This window comes from Macroventuria anomochaeta (assembly GCF_010093625.1).
Source record: "Macroventuria anomochaeta strain CBS 525.71 unplaced genomic scaffold BU25scaffold_7, whole genome shotgun sequence".
Lineage (NCBI taxonomy): Eukaryota > Fungi > Ascomycota > Dothideomycetes > Pleosporales > Didymellaceae > Macroventuria > Macroventuria anomochaeta.
Genome location: NW_022985368.1, coordinates 222,037 through 249,019, shown reverse-complemented (window position 1 = coordinate 249,019; position 26,983 = coordinate 222,037). Strand labels below are relative to the sequence as shown.

At 52.0% G+C, this 26,983-nt stretch overlaps 12 protein-coding genes across 12 annotated transcripts; 5 read left to right on the top strand and 7 right to left on the bottom strand.

Moving 5' to 3' along the window:
- Nucleotides 1-57: 57 nt before the first annotated feature.
- On the bottom strand, nt 58-1,569 carry BU25DRAFT_456061 (uncharacterized protein; the record flags this gene model as incomplete). Its single annotated transcript, XM_033709988.1, has 3 exons — nt 58-281; nt 333-1,314; nt 1,369-1,569. 3 exons carry the CDS (start codon nt 1,567-1,569, stop codon nt 58-60), a joined length of 1,407 nt encoding a protein of 468 aa, XP_033564500.1.
- Nucleotides 1,570-1,619: 50 nt separating this feature from the next.
- BU25DRAFT_255947 (uncharacterized protein) lies at nt 1,620-3,895 on the top strand. Its single transcript, XM_033701665.1, has 2 exons — nt 1,620-2,706; nt 2,756-3,895. Exons 1-2 carry the CDS (start codon nt 1,897-1,899, stop codon nt 3,788-3,790), a joined length of 1,845 nt encoding a protein of 614 aa, XP_033564499.1. The 5' UTR covers nt 1,620-1,896; the 3' UTR covers nt 3,791-3,895.
- On the top strand, nt 3,692-4,601 carry BU25DRAFT_255928 (uncharacterized protein). Its single transcript, XM_033701664.1, has one exon. The coding sequence runs from the start codon at nt 4,000-4,002 to the stop codon at nt 4,498-4,500; it is 501 nt and encodes a 166-aa protein (XP_033564498.1). The 5' UTR covers nt 3,692-3,999; the 3' UTR covers nt 4,501-4,601.
- Nucleotides 4,602-4,783: 182 nt separating this feature from the next.
- BU25DRAFT_311396 (uncharacterized protein) lies at nt 4,784-5,011 on the top strand (the record flags this gene model as incomplete). Its single annotated transcript, XM_033702136.1, has 1 exon — nt 4,784-5,011. A coding segment is annotated over one exon (228 nt), but the record flags the coding sequence as incomplete, so codon positions are not given.
- A 560-nt stretch (nt 5,012-5,571) lies between these two features.
- Nucleotides 5,572-6,177, bottom strand: BU25DRAFT_300235 (peptidyl-tRNA hydrolase; the record flags this gene model as incomplete). Its single annotated transcript, XM_033701971.1, has 1 exon — nt 5,572-6,177. A coding segment is annotated over one exon (606 nt), but the record flags the coding sequence as incomplete, so codon positions are not given.
- A 608-nt stretch (nt 6,178-6,785) lies between these two features.
- BU25DRAFT_255753 (DNA repair protein-like protein rad14) lies at nt 6,786-8,489 on the top strand. The gene is made up of 2 exons (XM_033701662.1): nt 6,786-7,132; nt 7,181-8,489. Exons 1-2 carry the CDS (start codon nt 7,040-7,042, stop codon nt 8,318-8,320), a joined length of 1,233 nt encoding a protein of 410 aa, XP_033564495.1. The 5' UTR covers nt 6,786-7,039; the 3' UTR covers nt 8,321-8,489.
- Nucleotides 8,490-8,658: 169 nt separating this feature from the next.
- On the bottom strand, nt 8,659-10,564 carry BU25DRAFT_335100 (uncharacterized protein; the record flags this gene model as incomplete). The annotated part of the gene is made up of 2 exons (XM_033702571.1): nt 8,659-10,454; nt 10,507-10,564. The coding sequence occupies 2 exons, from the start codon at nt 10,562-10,564 to the stop codon at nt 8,659-8,661; spliced, it is 1,854 nt and encodes a 617-aa protein (XP_033564494.1).
- A 445-nt stretch (nt 10,565-11,009) lies between these two features.
- Nucleotides 11,010-16,413, top strand: BU25DRAFT_387390 (kinase-like protein). The gene is made up of 2 exons (XM_033704435.1): nt 11,010-13,317; nt 13,368-16,413. The coding sequence occupies exons 1-2, from the start codon at nt 11,139-11,141 to the stop codon at nt 16,055-16,057; spliced, it is 4,869 nt and encodes a 1,622-aa protein (XP_033564493.1). The 5' UTR covers nt 11,010-11,138; the 3' UTR covers nt 16,058-16,413.
- Nucleotides 16,414-18,421, bottom strand: BU25DRAFT_362393 (methionine aminopeptidase 2-like protein). Its single transcript, XM_033703729.1, has 5 exons — nt 18,356-18,421; nt 18,144-18,305; nt 17,490-18,097; nt 16,920-17,432; nt 16,414-16,872 (listed from the first exon to the last, which is right to left on the bottom strand). Exons 1-5 carry the CDS (start codon nt 18,396-18,398, stop codon nt 16,816-16,818), a joined length of 1,383 nt encoding a protein of 460 aa, XP_033564492.1. The 5' UTR covers nt 18,399-18,421; the 3' UTR covers nt 16,414-16,815.
- A 406-nt stretch (nt 18,422-18,827) lies between these two features.
- On the bottom strand, nt 18,828-19,571 carry BU25DRAFT_419312 (glycoside hydrolase family 18 protein; the record flags this gene model as incomplete). The annotated part of the gene is made up of 3 exons (XM_033707929.1): nt 18,828-19,065; nt 19,108-19,423; nt 19,547-19,571. 3 exons carry the CDS (start codon nt 19,569-19,571, stop codon nt 18,828-18,830), a joined length of 579 nt encoding a protein of 192 aa, XP_033564491.1.
- A 305-nt stretch (nt 19,572-19,876) lies between these two features.
- Nucleotides 19,877-21,065, bottom strand: BU25DRAFT_446552 (uncharacterized protein; the record flags this gene model as incomplete). The annotated part of the gene is made up of 6 exons (XM_033709493.1): nt 19,877-20,122; nt 20,172-20,382; nt 20,422-20,487; nt 20,580-20,599; nt 20,682-20,912; nt 20,990-21,065. The coding sequence occupies 6 exons, from the start codon at nt 21,063-21,065 to the stop codon at nt 19,944-19,946; spliced, it is 783 nt and encodes a 260-aa protein (XP_033564490.1). The 3' UTR covers nt 19,877-19,943.
- A 245-nt stretch (nt 21,066-21,310) lies between these two features.
- On the bottom strand, nt 21,311-23,792 carry BU25DRAFT_408262 (uncharacterized protein). Its single transcript, XM_033705769.1, has 3 exons — nt 23,621-23,792; nt 22,884-23,573; nt 21,311-22,836 (listed from the first exon to the last, which is right to left on the bottom strand). Exons 1-3 carry the CDS (start codon nt 23,668-23,670, stop codon nt 21,549-21,551), a joined length of 2,028 nt encoding a protein of 675 aa, XP_033564489.1. The 5' UTR covers nt 23,671-23,792; the 3' UTR covers nt 21,311-21,548.
- Between the last annotated feature and the right edge of the window lie 3,191 nt (nt 23,793-26,983).

Genomic DNA, 26,983 nt, shown 5'->3' with positions numbered 1-26,983 from the left:
ATAAATTTAAATGCGCCGGTGCCATGCTCCTGTACCCTAGATGTATGCAAAAACGCTCTATAAGGCAACATGCCCGTTTGTTCTACTCTCCTTGTGTACGGGTGGCTCGTCGTCGTCTTCGTCGTCTGTCAAGCCTTCAAGCTCGAACTCTTCAGCATCTCTGACTCTGCGGTCGACTCTTGCATAGCCGTTCGGTGTTCCGTTCGCGTGTGGTGCTTCGGCATCGGTCTTGGAGCCCTGGAAGGCGTAGACAGCGTAAAGGTGGATGAGCAGATTGGCGACTGTGTACATCGTTAGAGACTGTTCGGTTTGAATGCAGATATTGCACTTACAGAGGAACAGCAAAAACGCCACGCTGAACAGGATCAAGACATAGGAGATGTGTGTGACGTTTGCATCTGCGAGGAGCTGCATCTGCTCTTCTGTGGCACCCATGAAGAGGAAGCCACCGGCGATGAGCAAGAAGGGCGTAAGATACTGGAAGCTGTTTGGATCAGGGTCCTCGAGGTCGTTGGTGACCGAACTGCGGTCCCTCAGCACGAAAGAGATCTCGATGATGCGAGCAGCGCCAGCGGCCATGAGAGTAAAGCCAAACACAGTGTGGATCATAGCCGAGATGGGCAGGTGCTGTGGGTGAGCTGACATTGCCCAGCCGGTGACGAAGATGACCATGCCAGGAATGAGGTTTCGCTTTGGCTGTCCGTTTCTCTTGCGGCTCAACCAGACACCAAGCAAACCTGCAGCCCACCAGATGATACCCATAGATGTATGCTGCAAGTCGTTGTGTACCCATGGCCCACCCCAACGGTGCTCGGTGAAGGTATTGACGCAACCCCATGCTGCGATAACCAGCGAGTCAAAGAACTCCTGGCTGCGACCGGTTCTCTTCAACCACATCTGCCCAACGAGTAGCAGGATTGTGAGAATGATGCCATAAGCGATGAAGGCACTGCCCATGATGAAGTGGGCTAGACATTGCCCTGTATGATCGGCTCTGCAGAACCCAAGCGCGGTAATTCCTCCAAACAGGAATTGCACCCAGGTCACGACAGGCAATGCCTTCCCCACCACACCGTGTCCCATGACAATAACCCTGCGGATCTTGCCGTGTATGCCCTTCTCGAGGTGAAGCTTGAGGTAGACGCCCATGACGATTTGGACGATCAGCATGAGCATGATTACGGGTACGAATTTAGCGTGGACATTGTCTTCGGTGAACTGCCTGCCCTTGTGTTTATGGCCCAAAAAGTAGCCAATGACGGCGAGGATGGAGCCAGAAACCTGTACGGGAACGTGCCATTTCGAGCGTATTATCTGGGAATTGTCAGCATGCCTGATCATGTTAATCCCTCACTCGAGCAGCCATACACCCAAAACCATTCCTGTGGGAAAGATTATACCCCATGCCAGCGACTGCACCAAGATGTGTATCCATAGTATCGAGTCGATCGGGTCCTCGGAGATAGCCTCGCCCTGCTGTATCTTATTCACGTGGTGCTCGTGCGCTGTGACCGCTGTGCTGAACAGCAGCGCTGCTGCGACGGCAGCTCGCCTCGCCTTTAGGCCCATATTGATGTTGAACAGGGCTGAAATGCGCCAGGGTCCGCAGCTGTTGACAAACTTCGATGGCTCCGGCGTGGAGGCCTAAGCGGCAATTGACATGTGATGGCGCGTACGAGGAGGGTTCTTGTAACTCGGGGGGTGTAGCTGCAAAGAGTAACAGGAGAAAGCGTCGTCGCCTTCGACGACCCTATTGATGCCGCGTCGCAATCTACTGCTTACGTGAAGGGAAGGCGCCCCCGTCATTGGTCTCCAGCGGGCGGGCCTTCCGCCACTCCCGGCGACGAACGCCATTTATCTCCGAGCTGCATCACATTTCACTCACCTTGCAACAACATGGCCATTGGTACAGGTGTCACTGAGATTGCCGAGAGTGAAGAGGAGCTGCTGATGTCTTCACCTGCTGCTGTTTCAGATGCAGCCGTTGACAAGCTTTCTGCGACAGCTTGTCAAGACGCCCAAGTCGTGGCTTGCCCTCACCAAAAACCCGCTGAGCACAGTGCCAATGAAGCCTCAAGTCGCACCGATCGCTTGGGTGTCGATCAGCAGAAACCTTCGTCGAACCCCGAGGCAACACATCTTGATCCACCTGACTTGCAGCCTGTACAGCAGATAGCGACTAACGACATCAGCACGTGCACCACAAGCGCTCTAATAAAACCAGACGTGCCACCACCACAAGCCAATATCGATGCGGTCGGTGTAAACCACCAGGTCAGCTGCGCTGATGTGGATAGTGCAGGCGGTGAGACCAGCGCTTTGCAAGATACGAAAACCGTGACGGAAACTGGAACTGCAACACAGCTTGACGATCGTACATCTACGCCAATCAACGTCCAGATCGAGGTTAGCAACGGTCAGGACAACGAGCAGCAGCCAAGTCCATCAGAGCCCTTACCTGTCAATTATGGTGGCGTCGATATTGAGCACGTCAAACCCTCCATGGAAGGCTCACAAGACGAAGCACTTGACAGCCACACAGCGACACTAGAACCGTCACACACTGATCTCGTACATCTCATTAGCAGGCGACAAGAACCTATCCAGTGTGACCCGGCTGGGGATCGCCCTACCAAGGATGTTGAGGGTGCCGATGATGAAGCTGTGGCTGGAAGGCCTCAACATGACATTTCCTTGGAAACATCAGTTTGTCTGACGATACCAGGCTGTTGACATCTGCTCACGCGTTGTACAGGTCGAGTTGCCCGCTTTCACTGCTACGGATCCGCCAGATCTAAGCATGAACACCAGCCATGCTATCCCTTACACAACAGACGCCTCAGACTCTATGGACCTAGACCCAACACTGGCAGCTACCGACTTGGCCACATCTCGTACCGGTCCGGCCCAAGACACGAATGTCACAGCGTTGCCTGGTTCCCATGATGGTTGCAGTATCGCAGAGAGCCCGAAGCCTGAACAGATCATCGGACGAGCCGCAGGGGCCTCGGCACTGTTAGCTGACGCTGAACCTACTGCTGATATCAACTATCACAAACTTAGCGGCAATGGCAGTTCCACATCTAGTTCGGCAGCTCGGAGCACGGCAACACATGCGTTTGAACCACACGTTGAGAAACCAGGAAATCAGGGTATGGCACTTGGGGCTACGATTCAAGCTTCGACCACCATGGAGGACACGTTTACCCAGACGCCAACCGCTTCCTTAATAGAACGAGGCCCAGAAGAAATTCCTGCTCCTGCGAAGGCTGAAGAAGCAATAGCGGAGCAGGTGAATGAGATCCCAGCCCGAAGCACGACCGAGGCAGTGCAATCATCTCATCCACAAGATCGCGGGGTTGAAGATGACCAAAGCTTGGCATCCGCAGCACCCGAAACACAGACACAATCGCAGTTCACCGCTTCACAAGCCAGTGAGCCTACCCCACCGTGCCCAGCGGCCAAATTGACGCCACAGGAGGTCACGCTCGCCAAGCTCAGGGCGCAAAAGGCTGCACTTCTTGCCTCACTGGGAGCTCTACCGGCCATTCAGGTGCTCATCGAAGAGAACCAAACCTCTGATGTCGACATGTCCGACGACGATGGCGAACCTACGGATGCTGACATTATGGCTGCGGCGAACAATATCGTCAAGGAACACATCAAGTTGCTGCACGACTACAACGAGCTGAAGGATGTTGGACAAGGCTTGATGGGTCTCATTGCTGACCAACGCGGTGTGAGGATTGTGGAAGTTCAAGATGAGCTTGGCATCGATGCCAATGATTGACGGATTCGAACAGACGATGATGATACGAGCTTGTATCCTGCTGACTGCATTTCAGACTGCTACGGTGTTATGGATAGTGCAAGAATTACGATACCCAGGAAGAGTTTTCAACAAGAACAATGCAATTGTGAACACACCGACGGCAAGGCGTGACACTGTTCTCCTTCTTGCGATGAACACGAACACACGTGCACGTTCACGAACGTTCGATGCGTTCTTTAAGCCGCACCTTCTGCTCAGCAACCAATCTTTTTCTCCTCCTGCATCACGACCACAACATTGAATTTTTTTTTCTCGGCGGCTATGACACACGAAATACCTTACACGGCAACAACATGTGTCAAGCTCACCAGCCTGTTGTATTTGGTGTGCAGAGACTGCTCGGCTTAAGCGTGCTCACGCCCTGCACACTAGAACCGTCGAGAGCCGAGCGTCTGTCGTTCCAAGTCTCATCACCAAACCAACAACGACTATGCCGCAACAAGTTTCGCGGCATGGCGAAATGTCTGCATTTAGGCAAGGCACAAAATCATGAGGCTCTTTCTTACACATCCATGACGTCGAATCATTTTACCTGTATGGCACAGCTACCTCTGGAGGTACTCGTGGCTTCCAGACCTCTGCAGCGTTACACTGATCGAGTAACAGGACCCACATGTGCAGCACTGCGCAAAACACGTTACGCTGGCACGTGGAGTGTAATGCCGTGATGACGGCGGGATCGTGAGATTTGGAGACGAAGGGGAGAAAAATTCTTTGTAGTCTTCTGGGGTATATAAGTTTGGGTGAAGAGAAGGACAAAGGGCATTAGCACCACAAGCCTTCAACACTACCACAACCAACGATCAACAACTTCACAACCTCCCAAGCTTCGTATCATCGACTACCTCCACAACACCACCAACCAAGCTCATGCTTGAATACGATCTCATCGCCTACCGCAAAATGAACAACATGGACTCCCACCCACGCGTCCTTTACCTCAGCGCCGGCTCATCAGCCAACACTTCCATCGTATCGACACCCGTCACACAGTCTCGTCGCGTCAGCCACGACTCTCAGCACGATGCGCACCACTTCATCAACCTCGGCAAGACGGAGAAGACGCTGAACTCGTCGATCAAGAAGCTCTGGAAGGACTTCAAGCACGCGGCGACCGAGCATCATCGCAGCGTTAATGCGGCGTACGAGGCAACGCATGGTACGGGGGCGAGGATTGGGGCGATTGGGGGTGTGAGGGTTGAGTAACTTGCGCTCGACCGCCTCCAGAGTCCGCCGTCAGGTTTACGCCAAATCATGCGAAGCGGTCCCAGCACTCATCAGTGATTGTAAAAGACTATGGCAGATTGTCACGAGTCGGCGGAAATACCCTGGGCAGGACAGACATTATCAAGGAAGGAGTAGAGAAGGGAAAAGTGGATTTCCAGCGACCAAAAGTGATTTCAGCATTATACCCCAGAGCTCAAGCTCTCCGGCATCACAGTAATATCTAATACAAATCATCGACATGAATTCATTGTTTTCGATTGCTTCTCAGTGCCGAGTGAGACAGCGTCTATCAACACCACAATAATTTTTCTTAACTACAAAACCTATGCGGGTATCGATTGATACCATACTGTTCAACGCAGCGAAACAACGTATTGGCTCCATATGCAGTGCTATCGTCCCTATGCAGTAAGTCTATGGGTATCATCCTCCATCTCCCTCATCAGCTATCGTACAACAAGACAACTCCAACACTCTCAATACCGCTTTTTAAGTACGGTTCCTTATTTTTCAGCAATCGCCCTCAGCGCATCCACAACTCCCGGCGCCGCCCTCTCCAACCCACTCCTCTCCTCCCCCCTCATCTTCCCCAACACATACCTGCTCACCACATTCGGATCCCTACTCTCGGGCCTGCCTATCCCGACACCCACTCTCCACCATTTCACACCGCCCAACTGCTGCTGACAGCTCTTCAACCCGTTGTGGCCCCTCGCACTCGCCCCGCTCTCCCTGACCGTAACCTTGCCCAGTGCAGACTCCAGCTCATCATGCACAACCACCAGTCTGCCCTCAGCCGTCGGGCTCGTCCGTCGCCGTAACTCTGCGAGCCAGGCTGTGTATGCCTTCTTGACTCCCACACCACTTACGTTCATCAGGCTCAGACTCTGCCAGAACGTCCAGTCGTCTTCGGGCGGCCCGCCTTGCGTTTTCGTGTACCCTTTCAGCAGAGAGAGCGAAAACGTGGTATTGTCGGGCCGCGAGACGAGGCCAGAGAGCCCCTTGGTGAATGGCTGGTACGACTTGCGACCCGCGATGTAGGATGTTACGATGTGGCCTGCTGAGTGTAGGGTGTTGGCGTATGTGGGGCCCGGATTGCCGATGCTGCATACGAGGAGGGGAATGGGGTTTCCGGGCGGCATTGTGGCGGCAAGGGATTGAGGTATCAAAGTGGTGGTGTCGCTGTCTGCGTCGGTTTTGGCGGAAGACGGGCGAGGTTTTCGAGCTTTAGGCGGGTTGTTGGGTGGGTTGGACGCAGACGACTCGGTTTCGGAGGACGTGTCTGGGGGTGTGGGAAGCGAATGTTGGGCCTTCTTTTGCTTCCGTGCTTCCCGCTTGTTCAGGCCTGCACGGCGATTGATCGTGTCGTTGCTGGTGTATTCTGGTGCAGGGATGTTTCCGGGATGATCGGCAACAGCAGGGTTTAGGGTTGTAGGGCTGGCCACGTGCGCACGTGTTGGCGCGTTCGACATTCTGTGACGGCAAACTGGAGACTTGGGTTTGAGGCTTTGAAACGAGCGGAAGACGCTACTTATTGCAAGTACCTGTCTTTGTCTATGACGAACCGTGGATTCTTTCACGAGGCTAGTCTGGTCCGTTGGGAGCGTTGTGAAGGGTACAGCCACAGGAAAGAGTCATCGTGTGGATTTGTAAGGGCGGAGCGCTTGTAGGCTGACAGCTGAACGCCCTTTTGACTCGGAAGAGATATTGCTATGCTGCCACACTTGCTTTTCTTCCAACATCTCTTTGCTGCATTTGCGACGTTTGGCGCATTGTGGGATGCGATTTGCAAGGTCGCGGAATGACGTAGCGGTGAATTCTTAGCGCGATCGTCTAGGAACAAGGGTCTCGACCGCGGCTTCGACATTGTGATAGCCGCCACTGCGAGTGCCGAACCTTTGCCAACAACGCTACTCGCGTCGTTCCTCGTTGAAGACGCTTAGCTCATTGTCCTCCTGTCAAATCCACAGCTTAGTACCAATGGCTGACAGACCAGCAACGCCACCGCGAGCCACTCGCTCAGCGGGCAAGCTGCCGCCAAATCCCCCAACTCCAGAGCAGATCAGGCGAATAGTGAGATTCCAGATGCAGATGCTAAGATCGTGTGCTCACAAGTCACAGGAAGAAGCTCGACTCCGAGCAAAAGCACAAGCACAGCAAGCCCAAGCATCCCGACCCTCTCCCGCGCCCGTCGCCGGCACGAAACGCACATACTCGTCGATAACCTCGTCGATCACACCCACACAATCCCGCAATGCCAGCTCCGCACAAACATCCGGGGGCTTCACCCAGCCGCCCTCGAACTCGTACATCCACCAAAGCAAGAGCAAGGACATTAAGCGCTCCGACTTCATCGATTACGACTTCAGCACCATGACCGACACAAAAGGCGGTTTCCTCAGCACAACCGACGACCCGCACAACCGCGCGATGTGGACGGGCAAGGGCCGCGAAGAGCAGAAACCCGAGGGCATGACGCTTGCTGAATGGGAGCGCGAGCAAGTCCGCAAGAAGCTACGAGAAGCCCGCGCCGGCCCCTACGAACCCGGAATCTCAATCCTGAACGCCGTCAACGGCAAAGACGAAGCAGAAGACGAGGAAGCCGCACTCGTCGAAGCCGCCGAGAACGCGGAGATGGAAGCAGGGACATACAAAGGCAAATACGGCGACGGCAAAAAGGACGTTGCGGGCAAATGCCGCGAATGCAATAGTCTGGAGATAGATTGGAAATGGGCCGACACCTTCCATGTCAGCGTATGCTCGCGCTGCAAAGAGTTGTATCCAGACAAGTACAGCTTGCTCACCAAGACGGAAGCGCGCGACGACTATCTCCTCACCAACCCCGAACTCGCCGACGAAGATCTCCTCCCACATCTCGAGCGCCCAAACCCGCACAAAACCTCGTTCCACAACATGCAGCTCTTCCTGCGCCTCCAAGTCGAAGCGTACGCCTTCAGTCCCAAAAAGTGGGGATCTGCGGAGGCGCTGGACGAAGAGTACGGGAAGCGCACGATAGTGTCGAAGCAGCGCAAGGAGAAGAAGTTCAAGAATAAGCTCGAGGATTTGAAGCGGAGGACGCGGGTGGAAGCGTACAAGAGAGCGAGGTTAGGGCAGGGGGAGGCGGAGTTTGGGCAGAAGATCAAGGGACGGTATGATAAGCATGAGCATGAGTGGGGGAGAGGGGTGTTGCATCCGGAGACGGGGATGACGAGGAAGAGTTGTACGGAGTGTGGGATGGAGGTTGAGGAGTTGGAGTTCTAGGTGTGGCGTGGCGGGTGGGTGATGATGGGAGAAGGTGAGAAGTTGATATGATATATATGATACCCCTTGAGTCCTGCATCCACGATATTGTTGGTTGGCATTTGTGGGCAAGGCACGTGGGCAAGGCACGTGGGCAAGGCACGTGGGCAAGTGCTGCGTGGTGTGTGAAGAATAGTGCATTCGTTGATCGATCGATCGTAACAGCATGGTATCATCCAGTACTCCAATATCAATGCTCGAAAATCAATGAACCAAGAACCTGCCATCCAGCAGTGACACAACGCCCAACAAACGCAACCAAACGCCTAGACACGCAAGCTTGATAGCTCGTGGCCAGATCATGCAGGCGCAGCTTTCTTCAGCTTCTTCCTCTCCTCAAGGCGCCTCCTCGCTTCAGCCTTCCGGTCGACCGGCAACATCTCAGCCCTATCGTGCTTGACCTTTGTCGATCCTTCCGCGTGGTGAGATGTGATCTTTGAGAGATCGAACTTGGGGTCAGTCGGTGATTGTTTGGCTGATTCGGTCTTGGACTTCTCCATATCCTGCTTCTTAGTTGGCTTGGAAGACAGCGCAGCAAGTCGCGCCTCCAACTCCAGCGCTGGCTTATCTGAACCGTGGCTCTGAGCCTTCGTCCCCATTTTCGCGTCTACCTTCTCCATCTGCCGGCGGATGGATTGTGATTCTGACTTTGTGGTCTGTGACACCGACTTCGACACACGATGTTTCTTAGCCGGCGGGTTCCATGCTGGGTTCATGTACGGCGATCCCGCTGTTGGCATCGTCCTTTTGTCTAGTTGCGGTATCGAGCTTTCATCCATGTTCATCCATGTGTCCGGCAGATCTGGTGACGGCATGGGTAGTGGACTTGAGGGGAGGATTGGGACCGGTGATGAGAGACCGACATTCTCTTTTGATGGACTGGCTCTGCGAATGCTGAGCGGTGACCTCGAAGGACGTGTTGACTGAGGAGGCTCTAGTGATGGCTTCGTGGACTCGATAGGCATCGCAGGAGACTTTGCAAGAACGACCGACGCCTCGCCTTCGGCCTTTCCTAATCTCGACGGAGCATCGTGGCGGTTCGCGGTGTTTGGCAGCGTTTGACGGCGGGTGCGTCTTGACTTTGGCGGGGAGTTGTTTTCTTTACCAGACGATGCCACGCTGAGCGAAGGTGCGAACGATGCTTCAGCCGCAGCTTCTGACTCCTTCCGTAGCCGTATCGCCTCCTTGCTTGTGTCTTCGTAGATTGAAATCTCGGGTTTCGCTTGCGCGCTTGTCGCCGTTGCCGCTGTCTTCTCCAGAGTGGCTATGCGCAACTTCAAGGCCGCATTCTCCATGCTCGTCGACGTGTTCTCAGCCATAGCTTGACGCAGCCTTTCCTGGTAGTCCTTGGTCTGCAGCTCCAGCTCTCGCTCCCGTGACCTGAACCGCTTCCGCTCCTGCTCGAGCTTCGTAGCCAGCTCTGTGACCTCGTTGTCTTTCTTCATGGCGAACTTCTTAGCAAGTTGCTGTTTCGCAACGACCTTCTTCATCTCCCTCTCGCTTCGCTCAGCGTAACTCTCGTACTGCTCCTTCCAATACTTGCCAGAGTCCGAGCGTGGTGCACCTAGGTCCATCGTGATGTCGCTGTCGTCTCTCGCCTTGGGTCTCTGTCCGGATTTCGGTTGTGTAGTGGTGCGCGCATCGAGCAAGGCTTCAGTGAGCTTTGTACGGGGCCTCATGTCGCTCGCGGGGTCCAACCGCAGCTCGGTACCGGGTGTCCACGGGCTGGGGAACCTCCCGGGGCAGTCATTCGGGATGCCGCTCCTGTTGATGCCGCTTCTCTTCCCCTCGTTGTCCTCTATTTGTGACCCAAACGACACGGTCTTCCTCCCCTTACTCGCCGTCCCTGGAGTCATGAGGATGCCGCCGGCTCGTTTCGCAGGCGACTGTGACAAGCCATCGTCTTTGGGCGCAGGCAGCTCCGTGAACTTCGCGTTCACTGCAGCCATATTGGCCCTGGTCTCGAACTTCCTCGTCGCATTGTTGAGGTCTTCAGGCGCGGGGGTGCCAAAGATTGCGTGCTTGAATGCCTTGACCGCAAACTGGTGGGCCGGCGTCTCGGGAGGATCGATGAACGTGGACTCGTACGCGGGCTCTGTCTGGTTGTTAGGGTTGCGCAGGGCCGTGGACAGTACAATGACGCATACCTGCTTGGAGGTCTTCGATCACGTTGGTGATGCGCGGGCCCGTGATCCAGGAAAACATGGTGTTGATTCCGTCGCGGCGGCCTGGCAATGACAGTGAAGGGTGCGCGTGCGGTTATGTGTGCGGCTGTGCGTGCAGTTGTGTGTGCGGTTGTGTGTGCGGATGTGTGTGCGGTTGTGCGTGCGGTTGTGCGTGCGGTTGTCGCGGGTTTGTTTGTTCGTTTGTTTACTCGCCGGTAAAGAGCGTGGAGAACTCGAGTCGTTATCGGGACGCGCCAACCGCAGGGTGGAGGAAGACTGCGAGTGCTTCCATAAGATGGCGCCGGTCGAGGGTCGTCTGGGCGGGGTATACGTGGAGAAGGCACGACGCTGGCTCTTGTTTGTGCTCGCAAACAACAGCTCTCCCATGGGTCCAGGAAGGCGCGGTCCGGGCGCTAGGCGCTTAGCCTGGCGACCCCACCGCTACTTCCGCATGTGCTGGCCGCGAAGTCTTCACTTCGTCATATCTCGACCTTCACCCACCAACAACGCACAAGTCCGATATGTCTGCAGTGTAAAGGGCAGCGGCTTCGGCTGCTCCTCTCTCCGTCCCCTCTTTATGACGGCACTTTCAACCAGCCACGAGACAGCCCAACATGGCACCGCACAGGACACCGCGAAATAAAAAGCAGCAGAATGTATTCTCCCCAAATGGTTCCAATGGCACAGCCCCAACAGGTCAGACTCAGGAGACGTTGTCCATGCGCCCTTTGCTCGTCTCCCAACCCTCAGAGACCTATGAGGCAGCACAGGAAGATGAACGAGAGGTTCTGAAGGCCATTTTCATGGACGACTACGAAGAGTCAGAACCTAAAAAAGCATGGGGCAAATCTACAGATCGTGAAATACGACTAAAGCTGAAATCTTTCTCCAATGAGGCCATACTTGTGGTGTTGAGTGCCAATCTCACAGCAACCTACCCCAAAACCCTCCCAGCGCTCAGCCTGGAAGGCACAGCCAAGCTCCGGAAACGCACGCAGGAAAGACTCCAGCACATCCTGAAGACCAAACCGGCTGAGTTGACCGGGGAGGTTATGCTCCACGAGATTGCCACCGAGATTCAGGATGCGCTCGAGGATGAAGTCGCCGTTCGAGAGACTGACGGCACTTTTGAAAATCTGGGCGCCGAGCGTGCCGTACAAGAGGCTGCAGCCGTCGAGCTTGCAAAACAGCAGGAAGCGGACCTGCAGAAGAAGCGTGACGAAGCCAAGGCGGAGGAAGAGCGCATGCTGCAGCAGATGGTCAGCGATGAGATGAGGCGCAAGGATCTCATGGCGAAGCGCAAGAGCAACAGGACATCGGTCATTACACCAACGTCGTACTTCCAGACGGCTAACAGTGCCAACTACGTGTCTTTCGACAGAGTCATCTCGTTGCAGTTGGACGATGCTATCGTCGAATGCAGCGCTGTTGAAGGTATGCTGCCCTTTCGCAAGGGGCCCGTGACCGAGGAGCTCCTGGTCAAGCCGGTTGGCAACACAGCAAACGTCACACTAGTCCTCAAGCGTATTTGCATCGGCGCCAAGGACGCCGCGGCGATGCCACAGTTGAAAAGAGCGATCATGGAGTTTGAGGCAGAAATGGAAGAGATCAAGCGTCTACGGCAATCTGCTGTCTTGAGTGTGTTCGACTTCAAGATCGAGCATCTACCTGAATCTGGCTGGGAGATCAACATACTCATGGAGCATGCCAACAAAGGATCCGTGGGCGAAAAGATTGAAGACGACGGTCAAGTTCCAGTCTCAAAAGTCCGGTCCTGGACAATCGAACTTTTGGAAGCACTTGATTTCCTTCATCGCAATGGCATCGTGCACAAGCGAGTGTTCCCGCACAACATCCTTCTTACCAAGTCATCTGATGGAAACGTCTCTGTCAAATTGGCAGACGCCGCATTTCAGGAAAGCTTACACAATCTACGAGATCTGTACCGAGGCGAACGTGCCTTTACGTCCTCATGGTCTGCTTTCTGGGTTCCTGCTGAGCTTGGGCAAGATGCTAAACGAACAAGAAAGACCGACATCTGGGATCTTGGGGTGGTCTTTCTCCAGATGCTCTTTGGTCTGGACGTACGCCACAAGTACAACTCGCCTAAGGATCTGTCAGACGCTCTCGGCTGCTCCGAGCCTCTCCAAGAGATGATGCGGAAGTTCTTCAAACCCGACCCGCGGAAGCGACCCTCGGCATTCGATCTCATACCGTGCGAATTCCTGCGGAATGACGTACCCGTATACGAACGACCCCCGACACCAATGCGCTCTCGACATTCATCCTCATCTTTGGGTCATTATAGGCTTCGCAGGGAGTCCTCCGCTGGCGTCGGGCCATCCTACTCCCGTTACGCAGAGGACTGGGTCGAGCAAGGACGCCTGGGCAAGGGTGGATATGGTGAAGTTGTCAAGGCACGCAACAAAGTCGATGGCCGCATCTACGCGATCAAGAAAATCAAACAGAAGTCTGCGTCTGCGTTGACGGAAGTTCTGTCGGAGGTCATGCTGCTGTCACGACTCAATCACCCCTGCGTTGTTCGCTACTACACAGCATGGCCTGAGGAAGACGTTGGTGGCAGTTCAGACGTGTCTGATGACGATTCAGCATTTGTCTCGGACGACTCTGAATCTGACTCCAACATTTCACCTGGTGAAACACACAGCGTCACCTATAGCCGAAGTACAGGACTAGACTTCATCAGCTCCAATGGGTACAAGATCGAGTTTGGCTCTGAGGTCGGGTCAGACGAAGATGACGATGGAGCAGTTGTCTTTGGGTCAGATTCTGGTACGTTGCTATAGTCTTCCTAGCATCCTATCCAACTAACGTTAATGCAGAAGACGGAACAGGTACTGCAAGTGCTGGCCCTCGTTCGCCTATGGTCAGGAGGCGGACCGCATCAGGCACATTCGCGAGTCGGTTAACCAGATCTATTCTATACATTCAGATGGAGTTCTGTGAAAAGCAAACCCTTCGCGATCTCATTCGCAGAGGACTTTACGAGGATCCAGAAGAATACTGGAGACTTTTTCGTCAGATTCTGGAAGGGCTCGCCCACATCCACGGCCATGGTATTATCCATCGCGACCTCAAGCCAGACAATATTTTCATTGACATGGCCAAGGTACCTAAGATTGGTGACTTTGGGTTGGCTACGAGCGGCCAGTACCAGAAGCCTGACAGCAAAATATCCAATGGTAACCAGGATGGTGGTGGCGACATGACACGCAGCGTCGGTACCGCGCTCTACGTGGCTCCGGAGCTAAGCTCTACGGTCGCGGGCAACTACAACGACAAAGTGGACATGTACTCGATGGGTATCATTTTCTTCGAAATGTGCTATCCATTAGGCACCGCCATGGAGCGAGACAAGGAGATCCGCGTACTGCGCGAGCGCAAGCACGCCCTCCCCTCCGAGTTTGAGACGCCTCAAAAATCGTTACAAGGCAGTATCATCATGTCATTGATCAGCCATCGACCGTCTGAGCGCCCTAGCTGTACTGAGCTACTGAGAACCGGCAAGGTCCCCGTGCAGATCGAAGATGAAGCTGTCAAGGAGGCCCTGAAAGCTCTGTCGGATCGCAACTCACCCCACTACGCGAAGATGATGAATGCCTTGTTCTCACAGAAGCCTGACACTCAGGCAAAAGATTACACCTGGGACATGGGTGTTACTGCACAAACCATCAAAACGAACGATGTTCTTCTTCAGAACCTTGTCAAAGATCGGCTGGCGATGGTGTTCAGAAGCCACGGTGCTGTTGAAGTTCAGCGTCAACTACTGCTGCCGTGGTCCGATCATTATGCGGACAACAACGTCGTGAAGCTCTTCGACCCCTCGGGTACGCTGGTGCAGCTACCTTACGACTTTACCTTACCCCACGCTCGTAGCATTGGCAGGGGCGCCCCATTCCTCGAGAAGACTTTCACTATCGGTCAAGTGTATCGAGATACCTACACCGGTGGTGCACCAATAAGCAGTGGCGAGGCTGATTTCGACATTCTGTCGTACGATACCCTTGACTTGGCCTTGAAAGAAGCGCAAGTCTTGAAGGTGGTGGATGAGATTATCGATGAGTTCCCTTCTTTGCGGTCGACTCAGATGTGCTTTCATGTCAACCATTCCAACTTGCTGGAAATCGTCATGGACTTCTGCAGAATCAGCGTACCTCAGCGGCCGGCAGTGAAGGCTGTCCTTAGCAAGTTGAACATTGGCAAGAACAATTGGCAAACAATTCGCAACGATCTGCGTTCCTCCGACATTGGCATATCATCTACGTCGCTGGATGATCTTGCTCGTTTCGATTGGAGGGATACACCCGAGAAGGCCTTCTCAAAGTTGCGACGTATCTTTGAAGGCACCAAATATCACGACCGAACACATGCTATCTTCGCTCATCTCAGCTCGGTTGTCAACTACATGAAGCTGTGGAACGTGAAGCGGAAAGTGTACCTCAGCGCGCTTAGTAGCTTCAACGAGAAGTTCTACTCCGGTGGGATCCTCTTCCAATGTCTATTCGATACCAAGCAGCGTTTGGTTCTCGCCGCGGGCGGTCGCTACGACAAGCTCATTGAAGAGTACCGACCTAGAGGACCTGGGCACAATCAAACTGGTACCGGCTATCATGCGGTTGGCGTAAACCTGGGGTGGGATAGGCTGGTCAACTCAATGACGCGCTACCTGAAGAAACCCGAGAAATCAGCCTTCCTCAAGAAACACGTAGAAGAAGATACCCCAGCAGTCTCTTGGATGCCACGCCGCTGCGATTGCCTCGTCGCCAGTTTCGATCCAACTGTCCTTCGCTCATCCGGCGTGAAAATGGTATCCGACCTTATTGCACATGGCTATACCGCCGAGCTTTCTGTCGACGCACACAACATCGAAGACATCCTCCGCCACTACCGTGACGACCGCCACAGCTGGGTCATCATCATCAAACACGGCGTGGCGCCAGACAAACCTGACCTGAAAGTCAAGTCCATCTCGAAGAAGGAAGACACCGACCTGCGCTCTGCTGACCTGCTTAACTACCTCCGCAACGAACTCCGCGACCGCGAATCTCGCGAAGGCAGCGCTGCTCAACGACTCACTAAAGCCGCACCCACACCCTCCTCTTCATCTTCTACTTCCACCCGCGCAAACGTCGATGTCCTCATCTCCCACCACCGCTCCAAAAAAAGCAACAAATGGTCCATCGTCGAAGCCGCACAATCCCGGTCCCACGAACTCCTCGACTCCTTCCAGGACGCTCCCATCGCAGCTATCGAAACCAAAGAGGAAGTCATGAACTCAATCAGAGAGACGAGACTAAGTGATCCGGACACCTGGCGCCAGGCGATACAAAAGTTGCCGATTGTAGAGCGGAAGTATCTGCAGGAGCTGCATGATTTGCTGTTGGGTTACAGGGCGAAGTGGCGAGAGGTCAAGGGTGAAGAAGGTGGGAAGGGTAGTGGTGTGGGAGATGGGAAGGCGTTTGTGTATAACTTCAGGACGGGAGGGTGTTTGTTGTATGACCTTGATAACTGAGCGGGAAGGGGTCAGCAGGTCATGGTCTGGAGCCAGCAGAGAAGTAAAGGAGCACCGTGGACGCGCAGCTTACGTTGGAGACTTACCTACCATGCCTTAATGGAAAGACGGCGCTTCAAAAGCTCGATTCTGAAAGAAATGGAGAGGCGGAGCTGACCTCTGCATTTCGCTGTCACCCACAGTAAGTTTAGCGATGCTTCAGCGAGATGGCTCGAAGCTTGGGACAATTCAAAGGCTGAGAAAGTAGACTAGACGCTACAAAGTCTTGTCCTTTGCCTCGCCAGGCGTGAATCTGCAAATGCTTGATGGTGTGCACCAGCGGGGCAAAGTGCATTGCCTAGTAGCGCCTGGTGTCCATGTTGTACCATGCATCGAGCCACCTCGCCGAGGTCTCGGTATGCTTGCTGTAGGCGACGAGGCATATTTGTAGATATTAGCTAAGCTAGGAACATGCGAGCTGAACTAGCGTATGGATGATAGCCCATGACAGTTGTTGACTCTCTCCCACAGTGTACGATGTGTGTAGGAAAGTTGGATTTGGAAATCATCGCATCGCATATTCGATCATGATCGAAAGACAGAAGGATATCAAGGACGTTGAACTGCTTTGAGCTGTTGAAGCCGGCCACAATGTGCCACAAGCGTAAAACGAGGCCTGTTGAATGCCATAACAAGGTATTCTGTGCGGTTGTTGAATTCCGCACACGATGAAAAGTGATATTACCTCCTCTCCTTGTCTCTAGATCTGTAATTTATCCTCAGTAGTCATCTCCGCGCGAGATGACCTCCTTGGAATTAGGCCTCAGTAGAACAGTCTACTCACAGTCAACAATGCATCTCTCCACTTGGAGGCCATACTCACATGTTCAAATTGCGCCACATAACTCCCCGGCACATCAACCAGCGGTCCATACTGGTCCACAATCCCAGCTGCAACCAGCGTCTTCATCCCCAGATGATAGTTCTTCGCACCCAGACGCTCAAGGTACCTGCGCGAAAATACCAAAGTCCCGAAATTCTCTCCTATCAACTTCAGGAGGTTCTTCGCAGATGCATGGTGCAAGCCGCGAGCGCTGCTGCTCTCGTTACGTCCGTAGCCGTAGACGCCCACGTCGTCTCTGATGGAGCCGCGGCCGGTGCTGCCAAAGGTCTCGATTGCGAAGACGTCGCCTTCTTCCATGCGCTGGTTTGTTCGAGTTCTAACGAAGGGGACTTGCTTTTCGCCGTGGATTTTGTAGCGAAGGATGTTATGGCCGGTGATGTTGTTGATGGCTTTTATGGGAATGGTTTTGCCATTCAAAGTAACTTCGTAGCTTTCCATGACTTCTTGAATGCAGGCGCTGATATGGTCCATGCGTGCGTCGATGCCGGCTTCCTGGACTAGAAGTTAGCTTTCTAGCTTGTATCAAGGCACTGGGCAAGAGTATTCCACCTTCAACCCGGTATTGGTAGCAGCCTTAACTCCTTCGAGCAGGTTGTCATAGATGGGATTGTGAGCGATAGTGAACGCGCTGTCAACGATCCTGCCATTAACATGTACACCGAAATCCACACTCAGCACATCGTCGTACTGAAGTACAACGTCTTTGACACCAGGATTGGGTGTCCAATGAGCAGCGACGTTGTTCAAGCATAGTCCAGTCGGGAATCCCATACCAGCTTTGAGAGCATCTCCAGTCTCAATAGCTTGGTGATCGACTAGGGCACGTACACCGTCTTCGATCTCGTCGGCGAGCTGGCTCATGGTGATTCCAGGTTTCGCGATGGTTTGCACGTACTGACGGACTTGACGATGGACTTCGGCGGCTTTGCGGTAGTCGTTGAGGAACTGATCGTCCATGTTGTCCACAACAGCCAAGTGGCGAAGTTCCTCATCGGCCGTGCGCTGGAGGTTCTCGTTTCGGTCAATGTAGTCCATAATCTGGCCTTCTGGGTATGGCTGTTTTCTGAAGATGTCTTCAAGCGTGACACGTGGAGGGCTTGTCTGCTGAGCAGCAGGTGCCTTCTTCTTCTTGTTTCTCTTCCTCTTCTTCTTCTGGCCTTCGAAAGTCAGTTCTAAAGTCACGCAGACCCACAGCGAGCTTACCGTTCGTGGCCACACCGTTGAGCTTCAGGTCAGTTCTGTCTTTGTTATCATCGTCGTCCTTGCCATCTTCATCCTGTCCTTCTAGTACACCTTGAAGCAGTCCACTCGCTGCGGCTGGTTTGGGAGGGTTGGTGGTAGTAATTGCAGCGCCCGCCGATGATTCTACATGTTCGGTGAGCTCAGCTCGCTCGACGCGTTTGAATGATACACACCATCTGGACTTCGGCGCTGATCCTCTGGAGTTTGTGATCCCATGACCTGCTTTCGACTATTTTCATTAGTTTTGAGGGGTATTTTCGCACAGAATGGAAAGTAGAGAAGTCACGAAGAGGAGCAGCTACTGTAGGCAGTCGTATTTCACACCTTTCCTGTTCGAACGCTAGCGCGTGCCAACTCCGTGACTTCCCTACGGAGTTCATGATCTATCCGCGCTGGTCAGTGGCAAGCTACGATCATCAACATAACCACTTCCCATCTGACAGGTTTTCACAGCTCTCTATGCTCATATTGACTATCACCCCACTTCTTCAACGCTTCATTCACAGCCCTCAAATGCGGCGCATCTTCTCCTAGCCCCCACGCAAACACATCACCAAGATCGCCGAGGTTTGCTATCCTCCATGATTGAAAAAAGTCAAAGAGTTTCCCAAGCCTTTTGCCGATTCTGTCTGGCGCATCCAAAGATCAGAATATTCGCTCCTCCTTGTCTATGTAGTAGTGTCCCTTGAACGGCCCTCCGGTCATGCCATCCACGCCATACTTCACGGCTCTTGCAAACGACTCTGCTGGCTCAGGAGGTACTTCATCATGCCACAAGAAGACTCCGGCCTTGCCGAGATCAGCGCCTGTGATGGGGTTTTCCATCAACTCAGTGCGACACCCGAGTGCTGGCACACGATCGCATGTTTCATTACCTGCAGTTCTGAGCTACTTGATGTAAAATCTAAGATCAACATTTAAGTACCGAACGTAACTGGCTGGATCCGTATAGTGCGTCAGGGCACCAGTCGTTCCATCCAGACCGCTATGATGGTCGGTAACTTCATTTCGTCGATTCATGAGGTCGTAGGGCATGACGTTCAGAAAGTCGATCGACTCGTAGATCTTTGGTATCGTAAACCACGCGAAGGGTATGCAGTCTCTGTACAATCCTGGTACTGCAGCAGAGAGGATCTTAGATGGCCCAATTGCTGCTCTGATTTCGGCAAGCAGTTCAGAGTAGGCGTCGATCTCCCACACTTTCTCAGAATTTGAGTGCTGTTTGTAGGCCTCGCCATTACCTGTGACTTTCGGTTAGAGAAGGCGAAGACTTGTTTGAAGCAACTGACCATGGGTACTCCGAGTTGATGTCAACGCCTATTCAAGTCAACCATGCTACGAGTTTGCAACTGCATGTAACCCACCATCAGCACCAGTTGCATCGGTCATGGCTTTGACGTTCTCAGTAAAGAGTTTGCGATTCTCTTTCGTCTTTGCTGCTTTTGAGAAGCCATCTGTGTCTCCCCAACCCCCAATAGCTACTTGGATCTGCGTGCCGTCTGCAAACTTTGGACGGACCTCAGCAACCGGTGTGAAAAACGGTCATTCATCCTGATTCGGTACATTGACACTTCAGATCGCATGAATGCCAGAGTAACATGTGGTACCCTTCAAACCAGAGATAGTTTGGAGACGATTGATTGGTTTAACGTCCGATGTGGGTCTGAGACTATGAAAGACGATTCGGGGACGATGTTGTGCTGCCTGGATTACATTGGCATCTTCTGTAGGCTGCTTTTGTTCAACCCTGTCAAGTACATGTTAAACTTTTTTTTTTAAGAGATCGTAATTGTGCGAAATTGACGGTTCGTAGGGTTGACTGGTTGTGTCGCAGAGCTTATGCGAAGGAAGAACTGCAGAGGGCTTGTGTGGAGGAGTTGAAGACTTGCCTGGTTGACAGGTTGTAGAAGTGCTCGACGAAGGCGTCTCGTTCCTGGATACTGGTGCAATAGTCAACTTGATGTTCTTAGTCTGTGCAGGATCCTATACCTGTGCTAGTTGATTCTTTCCTGATGATGTCGCGGACGACCTGATGCATCCTCCAGTCGATGGCGCTATCATTGATGCGGTGAATCCCTTCTTCTACAAGCTCATCGTTGACTTTCACGAAGACATCTATCTTGCTACTAGCTTTGTGCTTGCTCCACTGTAAGCCCGGGTGCGCTGCGACGCAAGAGAGCGCCTTGTCCTGGGTGATGTTCTGTTCACGTCAGTTAAGAAAGGAGGCCAAATCGCGTACAAGGAAGCTAGTCCATTGAGTGTTATTTAGGCCTGTGAAAGCCTGTACTTCCTCTTCAGATGCACTCTAGGATACACAGCGCATGTTGAGGTTTCGTGCCCTGATAGACACTTGGTGTGCAGAATAGCATAGCGGGGTCGGCCTTGGCATGCGCTTACGAGATTGGGTCTTCTAGCAGCTGAAGAACACAGTAGTAGCGACTTAACATCAAGCAACTCTGGTTTGTTGCTTGTTTACTTGTTGGTTTTTACTCTACAGACCTGTATCCAAAGACCCAGTGTTTGTTGATCTAGGCTCATTCGAGTACTGATCTTGCTTTGTCTGCTGCTCACTAGTATGGCCAGTCTGCTTCTGAGCGAGGATAGCATAGTGACTAAAGGGTCCTCTTTGGGGTTTAGGGAGCGAGGGCTGTAGATATCTCGTAGGCCGTCTTTCCCGCTCAGTCTTGGACAATACTGGTCGTTCTTCCGGTGTGGGTGCTGTTGAGCGATCTGGGAACATCAATACCTATACTGAAGAGAACAATGCTAGAAGAGAGCACCTTCCATTACAGAGGCATGGTCCATACCTGATTCTTTGAGGAAGCCTTGTACTCGCTGCTCTTGACAGATAAGATGACGACCGGACAAGCCTAAATGAAGCATCTTTTAAGTCGAAAGTTTATCGTCCTCAACTCCGTTGTTGTCGGGAGGAGAGATGTACAGAATGCGACTGCTGCGCAGGCACGCCATGCATAGCGTGTATCGTCAAGGCAATGAGCTGTAGCTGAACGGGCTGTTTATCCTTACTATCCCATTACCGGATATGTTGGGGTAGTTGCAATAAATGGAGGTGTAACCGCGCAAAGCAGTAAATCAAGGGGTAACCGCGCGAAGCAGTAATCTCAGTATATTCTGTTGTTCTGTGTTGTTCTGTGATTGCCTCTCACACGGCAGTCATCAGGGTCTGTTTACATGACATATATCTTGTGCAGTCAAGAGCAGGAGCACTGCACCAACGCACGTGGTACACATAACCTCCATACTCCATAAACCGTCACAGGATAAATGCATGAGTGTGTACATCTAATTCTTCCAGACACGAATCATGCAGCAACTGTCACAGCCTCATTTGTAGCAAGCCTACGCTCAGTACGCTTTATTCCGCTCAATCTTTCTCAATTTCCGCGTATCAATGTCTCGATCACGTGCAAATACCAGCTCAAGCTTGTCTTGCTCATTGACTCGTATGCCAACACCTTCCCGAAATGTCTGCATTGAGTCGATTCCGGCTGACATATGTTTCAAGTGGTCAGGGCGTCTTGATTGTAAAGCGAGCGCCACGAGTTCGATACCGGAGTTCCAGGCTGTTGATGATGTGCCTGTTGCTAGGATGTAGGCGATGTAGATGAGAGTGACAATGCAGTATGCTGTAATGACCGCGACCGAGAGATATGCAGATGTGGCTGCTGTGCCGTACCCGTACCCACGGATAATCACGCTGATGTCGAAGGCGGTCGTAGATGCTTTGTCGACCTGAACCTCATCTTTATTGTCCCAGCGCCTGGAGTAGTGTGGGATCTCTGCAAGTGCCGCAGCGAATGCAACGGATAGTAGATTCTCGTATCGCTTGGCTACCACAAATGTCTCATCAGGAGGTTGGTACAGGGTTAGATTAGCCAGATCACGTGTTAAGTTCCCGACATTGGCCGATGTGACGTTGTCCAGGTCGATGGTAATTGGAATAAGTTGCTCTCGTGACATATTGTCTCTGCCCTCGATGTGATTCGTCTGGACCAGTACGCCTCTGTCAGATGGCGCCAGAGTCGTTTCCGTCTTGCGCCAGTACGAGGATATTGTACAAACCCTGAAGAGCTTCTCTGGCCAACCAATGCTAAAGAATGCACCGACTAATGTCGAGGATCCTGGATCTGGCGATCGTAACCATATTGGTCGAGCATGATAAGCGCCGCTATTGTCATTATCAATGTAGTCCAGATCTGTATCATTGAATATCCTCGCATACAGGTCGCGATAGTTTGAGAGCTCTTTGCGGGCTCCATCATCTGACCAATAGTAAACATATTCGGTTTGGTTCATGTCGATAGGGTACACTTCGCACTCTACCTGTACGAGTGGCTGATATGTTTGTAGAGTGATGTTTGGATTCAGAGGCCTTGACAGATTCCACATGGATCCTGACCCGTTGAACGATGTAGCTTCCCAGAGTAAGTCTGCACTCATCCTCGTAGGTATTGTTGCAGTTGATCGATTCGCGAAGATCGAGGTCTCGTTCACGTAGTGTAAAGAGTAATGTGAGATCCTTTGAGGGTTGATCTCGAATTCGTCCGCGTTCCATATCTGGTTGTAGTATTCTGTATCTACCCCGTTATCTGTGACACTCAGTAACTCTGAATTGAGCCAACGGTCAAACTTGCTACCTTGCGTCAGTATGTGGATAGAGCATGCACCGTTACATCTTACATTTCAATCTTGTGTGATGAGTTGACAAGTGACGGAAACATAGAGCTTTCTGTTCCATTCAAGTACGTAGTCGTGGTGGCATACTTATGCATCGAGTTGGGTCGCGGTATCATCAAAACTGCGGACGATGGACCTACGAGGGCAGTCATCAACATCAATGATGATATCGATATCGCAAACATAATTTTGCGTCGTAGAGTAAAGGACGGGCTGCTGAGTGCTGAGACAAAATCCAAGGACCACAGATAAGAGAGGTGGGTCGCTTGCATCGCGCCTGACAGGGCACCCAGCGGTATGTAGCCATCGACTACCTGAATGCGAACGATGCAAAGCAAAACGTTCACTAAAGATGCTTGCATCATGAGCTCATGCAACTTGGCCACAAACTGGAGAGACAACGCATTGTCCGTTGTTTCGCTCACCCAGTACTTTGTCCAGAAAAGTATCAAGAGAACGATCGCTCCGCCAAATGGTACTAGGTGTAGTAGACTGTGAACAGCCGCGACCCCTCGATTTCGATAGATTGCGACTTTACGAGGCTCGCTTGAGGACCGCCAGAAAGCCAGCTGCTCCATGATCTGTAATCTAAACATCCGCAAATAGTCCAGCAATATCGGAGAATGTGCTGACTGAGCGCGGTTTTGGAGGACTTGATCTCCGTCAAGTAACCTGACGCTTGACTGTGAGTGCCTAAATCGATCAACGGAGGAAATGCAAGTTACAAACATGCAACATACCCATCAGGAGTCAGTTCGAACCCTTCTGTTTGTCTTAAGCCTAGCGACATAAGGCCCCTTTGCCAAAAGATCTGTGAGGCAGACTAGGCTGATATTCCAGTGGAAAGCGTGTGTTGCAAGAAATTAGGATCGGGTGCGGTTATCGAAGATAGCTTGGCACCTCAAAACCTGGGAATTTCCAAGGGAGGGAGCGAACCGGGCATAAGATATGTCATGTATCATCGTTGAAACAAGCCCCACTGGTGCTCCACGGCGCGTATGCTGACGGGCGCGTATGCTGGCAAGGCCGACGGCAACCGCGTCTGTGCCCTGGCTGCACGTTGTGGGTCAGTGCACTCGAGAGAACCCTACTGAACTATGGATTTCTCAATTCTTTAATAATTTGCTAACTGTAAGAGATGTTTGAAAGCTTCTAATACCAAAGGTATAGTATTTGACTAGCTTCATAAGTCTGCAAAGTTATTTTCAAGATTTCCCGATGTTTAACAGATTCTACTATAATAGTAAAAGCTTAGAGTAGTAGAAATTTTTAAGATAGAAAATAGAGAACAGCAATGCCAGCAATCTACAAGGTTAGACAAAGAGAAAGAAATATGAATCAGAAGGATAGCTTAACTGTAAGAGCAAACTGTCGTTCCCTTTCCTGCTCTCCACAGTGCTACAATGAACAGAGACCATGTGCAAAAAAAAAAAACATACAACAGCGGGTATTCGCTAGTGGTCACCCACCTAACTACTAATCCGCCGGTACGTTGCTTAAATAGGGCTGAGCGAACGGGAAGCCTTGTTTTCAACGTCCTATGGTCGTATGTGGATAAAAATTGTAACAATATCATAGATTTTCCCAAAAAAGCAATCTATTCTCAATCGTTTGTGGTAATCCTTTTAATTGCCGAACGCTATGCTGTAGGGATAGCAGTACCAGCATGTCTCTCTGCAACACACATAGTGTTGAAGTCACACTTTAAGCAAAGCTTGTTAGCACGGTTCAATTGGTTCTCAGGGATGAGTACGGGTTCTGGAACAGTAGGGTTTATCACCTAAGCAAGGCTCCTGATGATAAGGGGGTAAGTTGTATAGTGAAACACCTTAGCAACTTGAACAACAATGAGTAGTATAGAGTAGATGTTGGAGGTACAGGTGAAGGATCCACCGATTGCCATCACGTGATAGCCTAGATCATATAATCGAGCGTCTGCTCACCTGCAATACAACACAATGACTACCTACCTGCCTGCAAACAGTAGACTATCCAGCTTGAAGGTTGATGAGATTCTGTCACGGTTCAGGGCGCTCTTGCCTTTTGAACCTCACCTGCCATGAGAGTGACTGCCACGTCACACTAGCGCTGTTTACAGCTACTCACCTATACATACTGTCCGTAGCTTCACACGATACAACCTCAGTTCAATCCTTCAATTCTTCCCACAGCGTACTGATCACTCACGATCCCCAACAGATTCTAATAACAAAGTTGATTGACGAGTGTAAAGGGTGGAGTTCAAAAGACAATATGCACGACTATATGCACCAACTATGCCAAAAGGCATATGCAAGTTGAATCAACAGGATTCATCTTGCATAGTCGATATTTCTACTGGTGGAAAAGCATGACTGCGCTGCTCCTAGGCTCTAAGCCTAGCCCACACCCATAGGTGGGCCCACATGGGTCTAGCCCATTACAACAAGCGGATTTGGTCCTGGCCTATCCAGATGGATTGCGCTTTGTTGACGAGCATCGTACCATGCTTGTTGACAAGCATTGCGTCATGCTCGTTGACAAGTGCTCACGTGACCTTGCTTGTTGACGAGCTTGTCATGTGGGTCTGTCTGAACCCATTAGGCGCCAGCCGGGCGGCCTTGTTGTGCTGCACCTTCCCCCAGGCTTCCGTGTTTGGTTGGTGGTTACTTATTGCTTCTGCCATCCTATTGCAGGACGTAGGATCGTAACACACCCCAGTAGTTCAGGTCATGCTTGTTGAGATCAAGTGCTTTGCTCTTCTTATTCTGCTTCTTCTTGACCTTCAGAGCCTCAATTAAGCCCTTGTTCTCGTCATGAAGTAATTCATTTTGGATAGCCAAGTGGTGAATTGTCTGCCGCAGGGCTTTGGCTTCTGGCTCACTCTTATCCTGCACAACACGGTCAAATTGGGCTATAATTTGACGGCAATTTTCACCTTCTATGTCACGGGTATTTCCCCTTACATGTACTGGCCAGCCCTTGGATGTACTCCGGGACTGGACCGGAGGCCCACGGGCCACCTGTATATATTCCTCACAAACCTTGAGGCTAAGCCATCAAGGATTTGTCTAATCTCATCCCATTTGGCCCCAGATGGCCCCAATCCATCCTGTGTCTGATTGCCTGCCTACAGTGACCTCACATTCTAGCTGTGTTAGAGGAGTGATAGGAGCCTCTGTAATCTCAGGCTTCTTGGGCTTGAATTTGTGGAGGATCTTGTTGCAATTGAGTGGGTGAATACCCACTGCCTCAAAGGCTTTGAGTATGAGCTTTTTGGTGAATAAGGCAAGCCAGGCATCCCAGAACAGAGGGAAGAAGTCGCCTTTCTTCACAGGCACTAAGCCTTTGCTGCTGTGAAAGCATTGCGTGAGCTTCTTGGAGTATGCAGCTGATAGAGGCCTGAACAGCACCACATCCAGCGGCTGCAAAGTATGCGTACTGTGTGGAGGAAATGTTGCCACAAGGATCCTGTGTAGATGGCAATAAGTTAGAAAAGCCCTGCTAAGGTGGCTGCCGTGGCCGTTGATGATGAGAAGCCTCCACTTTCTTTGAGCTGACTGCTTGGTGTTTTCATCAAATACTTGCTGCAACCACCCAAGGTCAGTGTCACGAAGATGCTACGAGTAGGCCCTTTAGGACTCGCTAGGAGTCTAAATCAATTACTACGTACGGTATCTAAGTAGGTACAAGACGTTGTGTAACGAACAGAACTCTACCAGTAATGGTCTATATACTTACGTGTGGGTTCATTCGGTTACCGGTTAATAATCGGAACTGAGTTGGATAGGTATCGGGGTTGCAAGTCCCAGAGCGGGGCTTGCAGAATTCTAATACTCCCGCTTTGGGGGTTGCAGGCCCGCTGTCACAGTATCCTCTCCAGATCCCCTGACAATATCTGGATCCGCTCCGTACTGTCCCTGACCGTACGCACCAAATCCCTAGCGTCCTTACGCGCCTCCGAAGCGGACGTACAACCTCCGGTCACCTCCGGAGCGGGCCTGCAACCTCCGAAGCGGGAGTATTAGAATTCTGCAAGCCCCGCTCTGGGACTTGCAACCCCGATACCTATCCAACTCAGTTCCGATTATTAACCGGTAACCGAACAAACCCACACGTAAGTA

Excerpts from the sequence above, each read along its gene's own strand:
- BU25DRAFT_255947 (XM_033701665.1), top strand. The coding sequence starts at position 1,897 with ATGGCCATTGGTACAGGTGTCACTGAGATTGCCGAGAGTGAAGAGGAG. Across the intron at positions 2,707-2,755 it reads ACATTTCCTTGGAAACATCA|GTCGAGTTGCCCGCTTTCAC; the intron begins GTTTGTCTGACG and ends CGCGTTGTACAG.
- BU25DRAFT_255928 (XM_033701664.1), top strand. The coding sequence starts at position 4,000 with ATGCGTTCTTTAAGCCGCACCTTCTGCTCAGCAACCAATCTTTTTCTC.
- BU25DRAFT_255753 (XM_033701662.1), top strand. The coding sequence starts at position 7,040 with ATGGCTGACAGACCAGCAACGCCACCGCGAGCCACTCGCTCAGCGGGC. Across the intron at positions 7,133-7,180 it reads CAGAGCAGATCAGGCGAATA|GAAGAAGCTCGACTCCGAGC; the intron begins GTGAGATTCCAG and ends CACAAGTCACAG.
- BU25DRAFT_387390 (XM_033704435.1), top strand. The coding sequence starts at position 11,139 with ATGGCACCGCACAGGACACCGCGAAATAAAAAGCAGCAGAATGTATTC. Across the intron at positions 13,318-13,367 it reads TGTCTTTGGGTCAGATTCTG|AAGACGGAACAGGTACTGCA; the intron begins GTACGTTGCTAT and ends ACGTTAATGCAG.
- BU25DRAFT_362393 (XM_033703729.1), bottom strand. The coding sequence starts at position 18,398 with ATGGGATCACAAACTCCAGAGGATCAGCGCCGAAGTCCAGATG. Across the intron at positions 17,433-17,489 it reads CTACCAATACCGGGTTGAAG|GAAGCCGGCATCGACGCACG; the intron begins GTGGAATACTCT and ends CTTCTAGTCCAG. Across the intron at positions 16,873-16,919 it reads ATGTGGCGCAATTTGAACAT|ACTGTTCTACTGAGGCCTAA; the intron begins GTGAGTATGGCC and ends GACTGTGAGTAG.
- BU25DRAFT_408262 (XM_033705769.1), bottom strand. The coding sequence starts at position 23,670 with ATGTCGCTAGGCTTAAGACAAACAGAAGGGTTCGAACTGACTCCTGAT. Across the intron at positions 23,574-23,620 it reads TTCGAACTGACTCCTGATGG|GCACTCACAGTCAAGCGTCA; the intron begins GTATGTTGCATG and ends TGATCGATTTAG. Across the intron at positions 22,837-22,883 it reads TCATCACACAAGATTGAAAT|CAAGTTTGACCGTTGGCTCA; the intron begins GTAAGATGTAAC and ends GACGCAAGGTAG.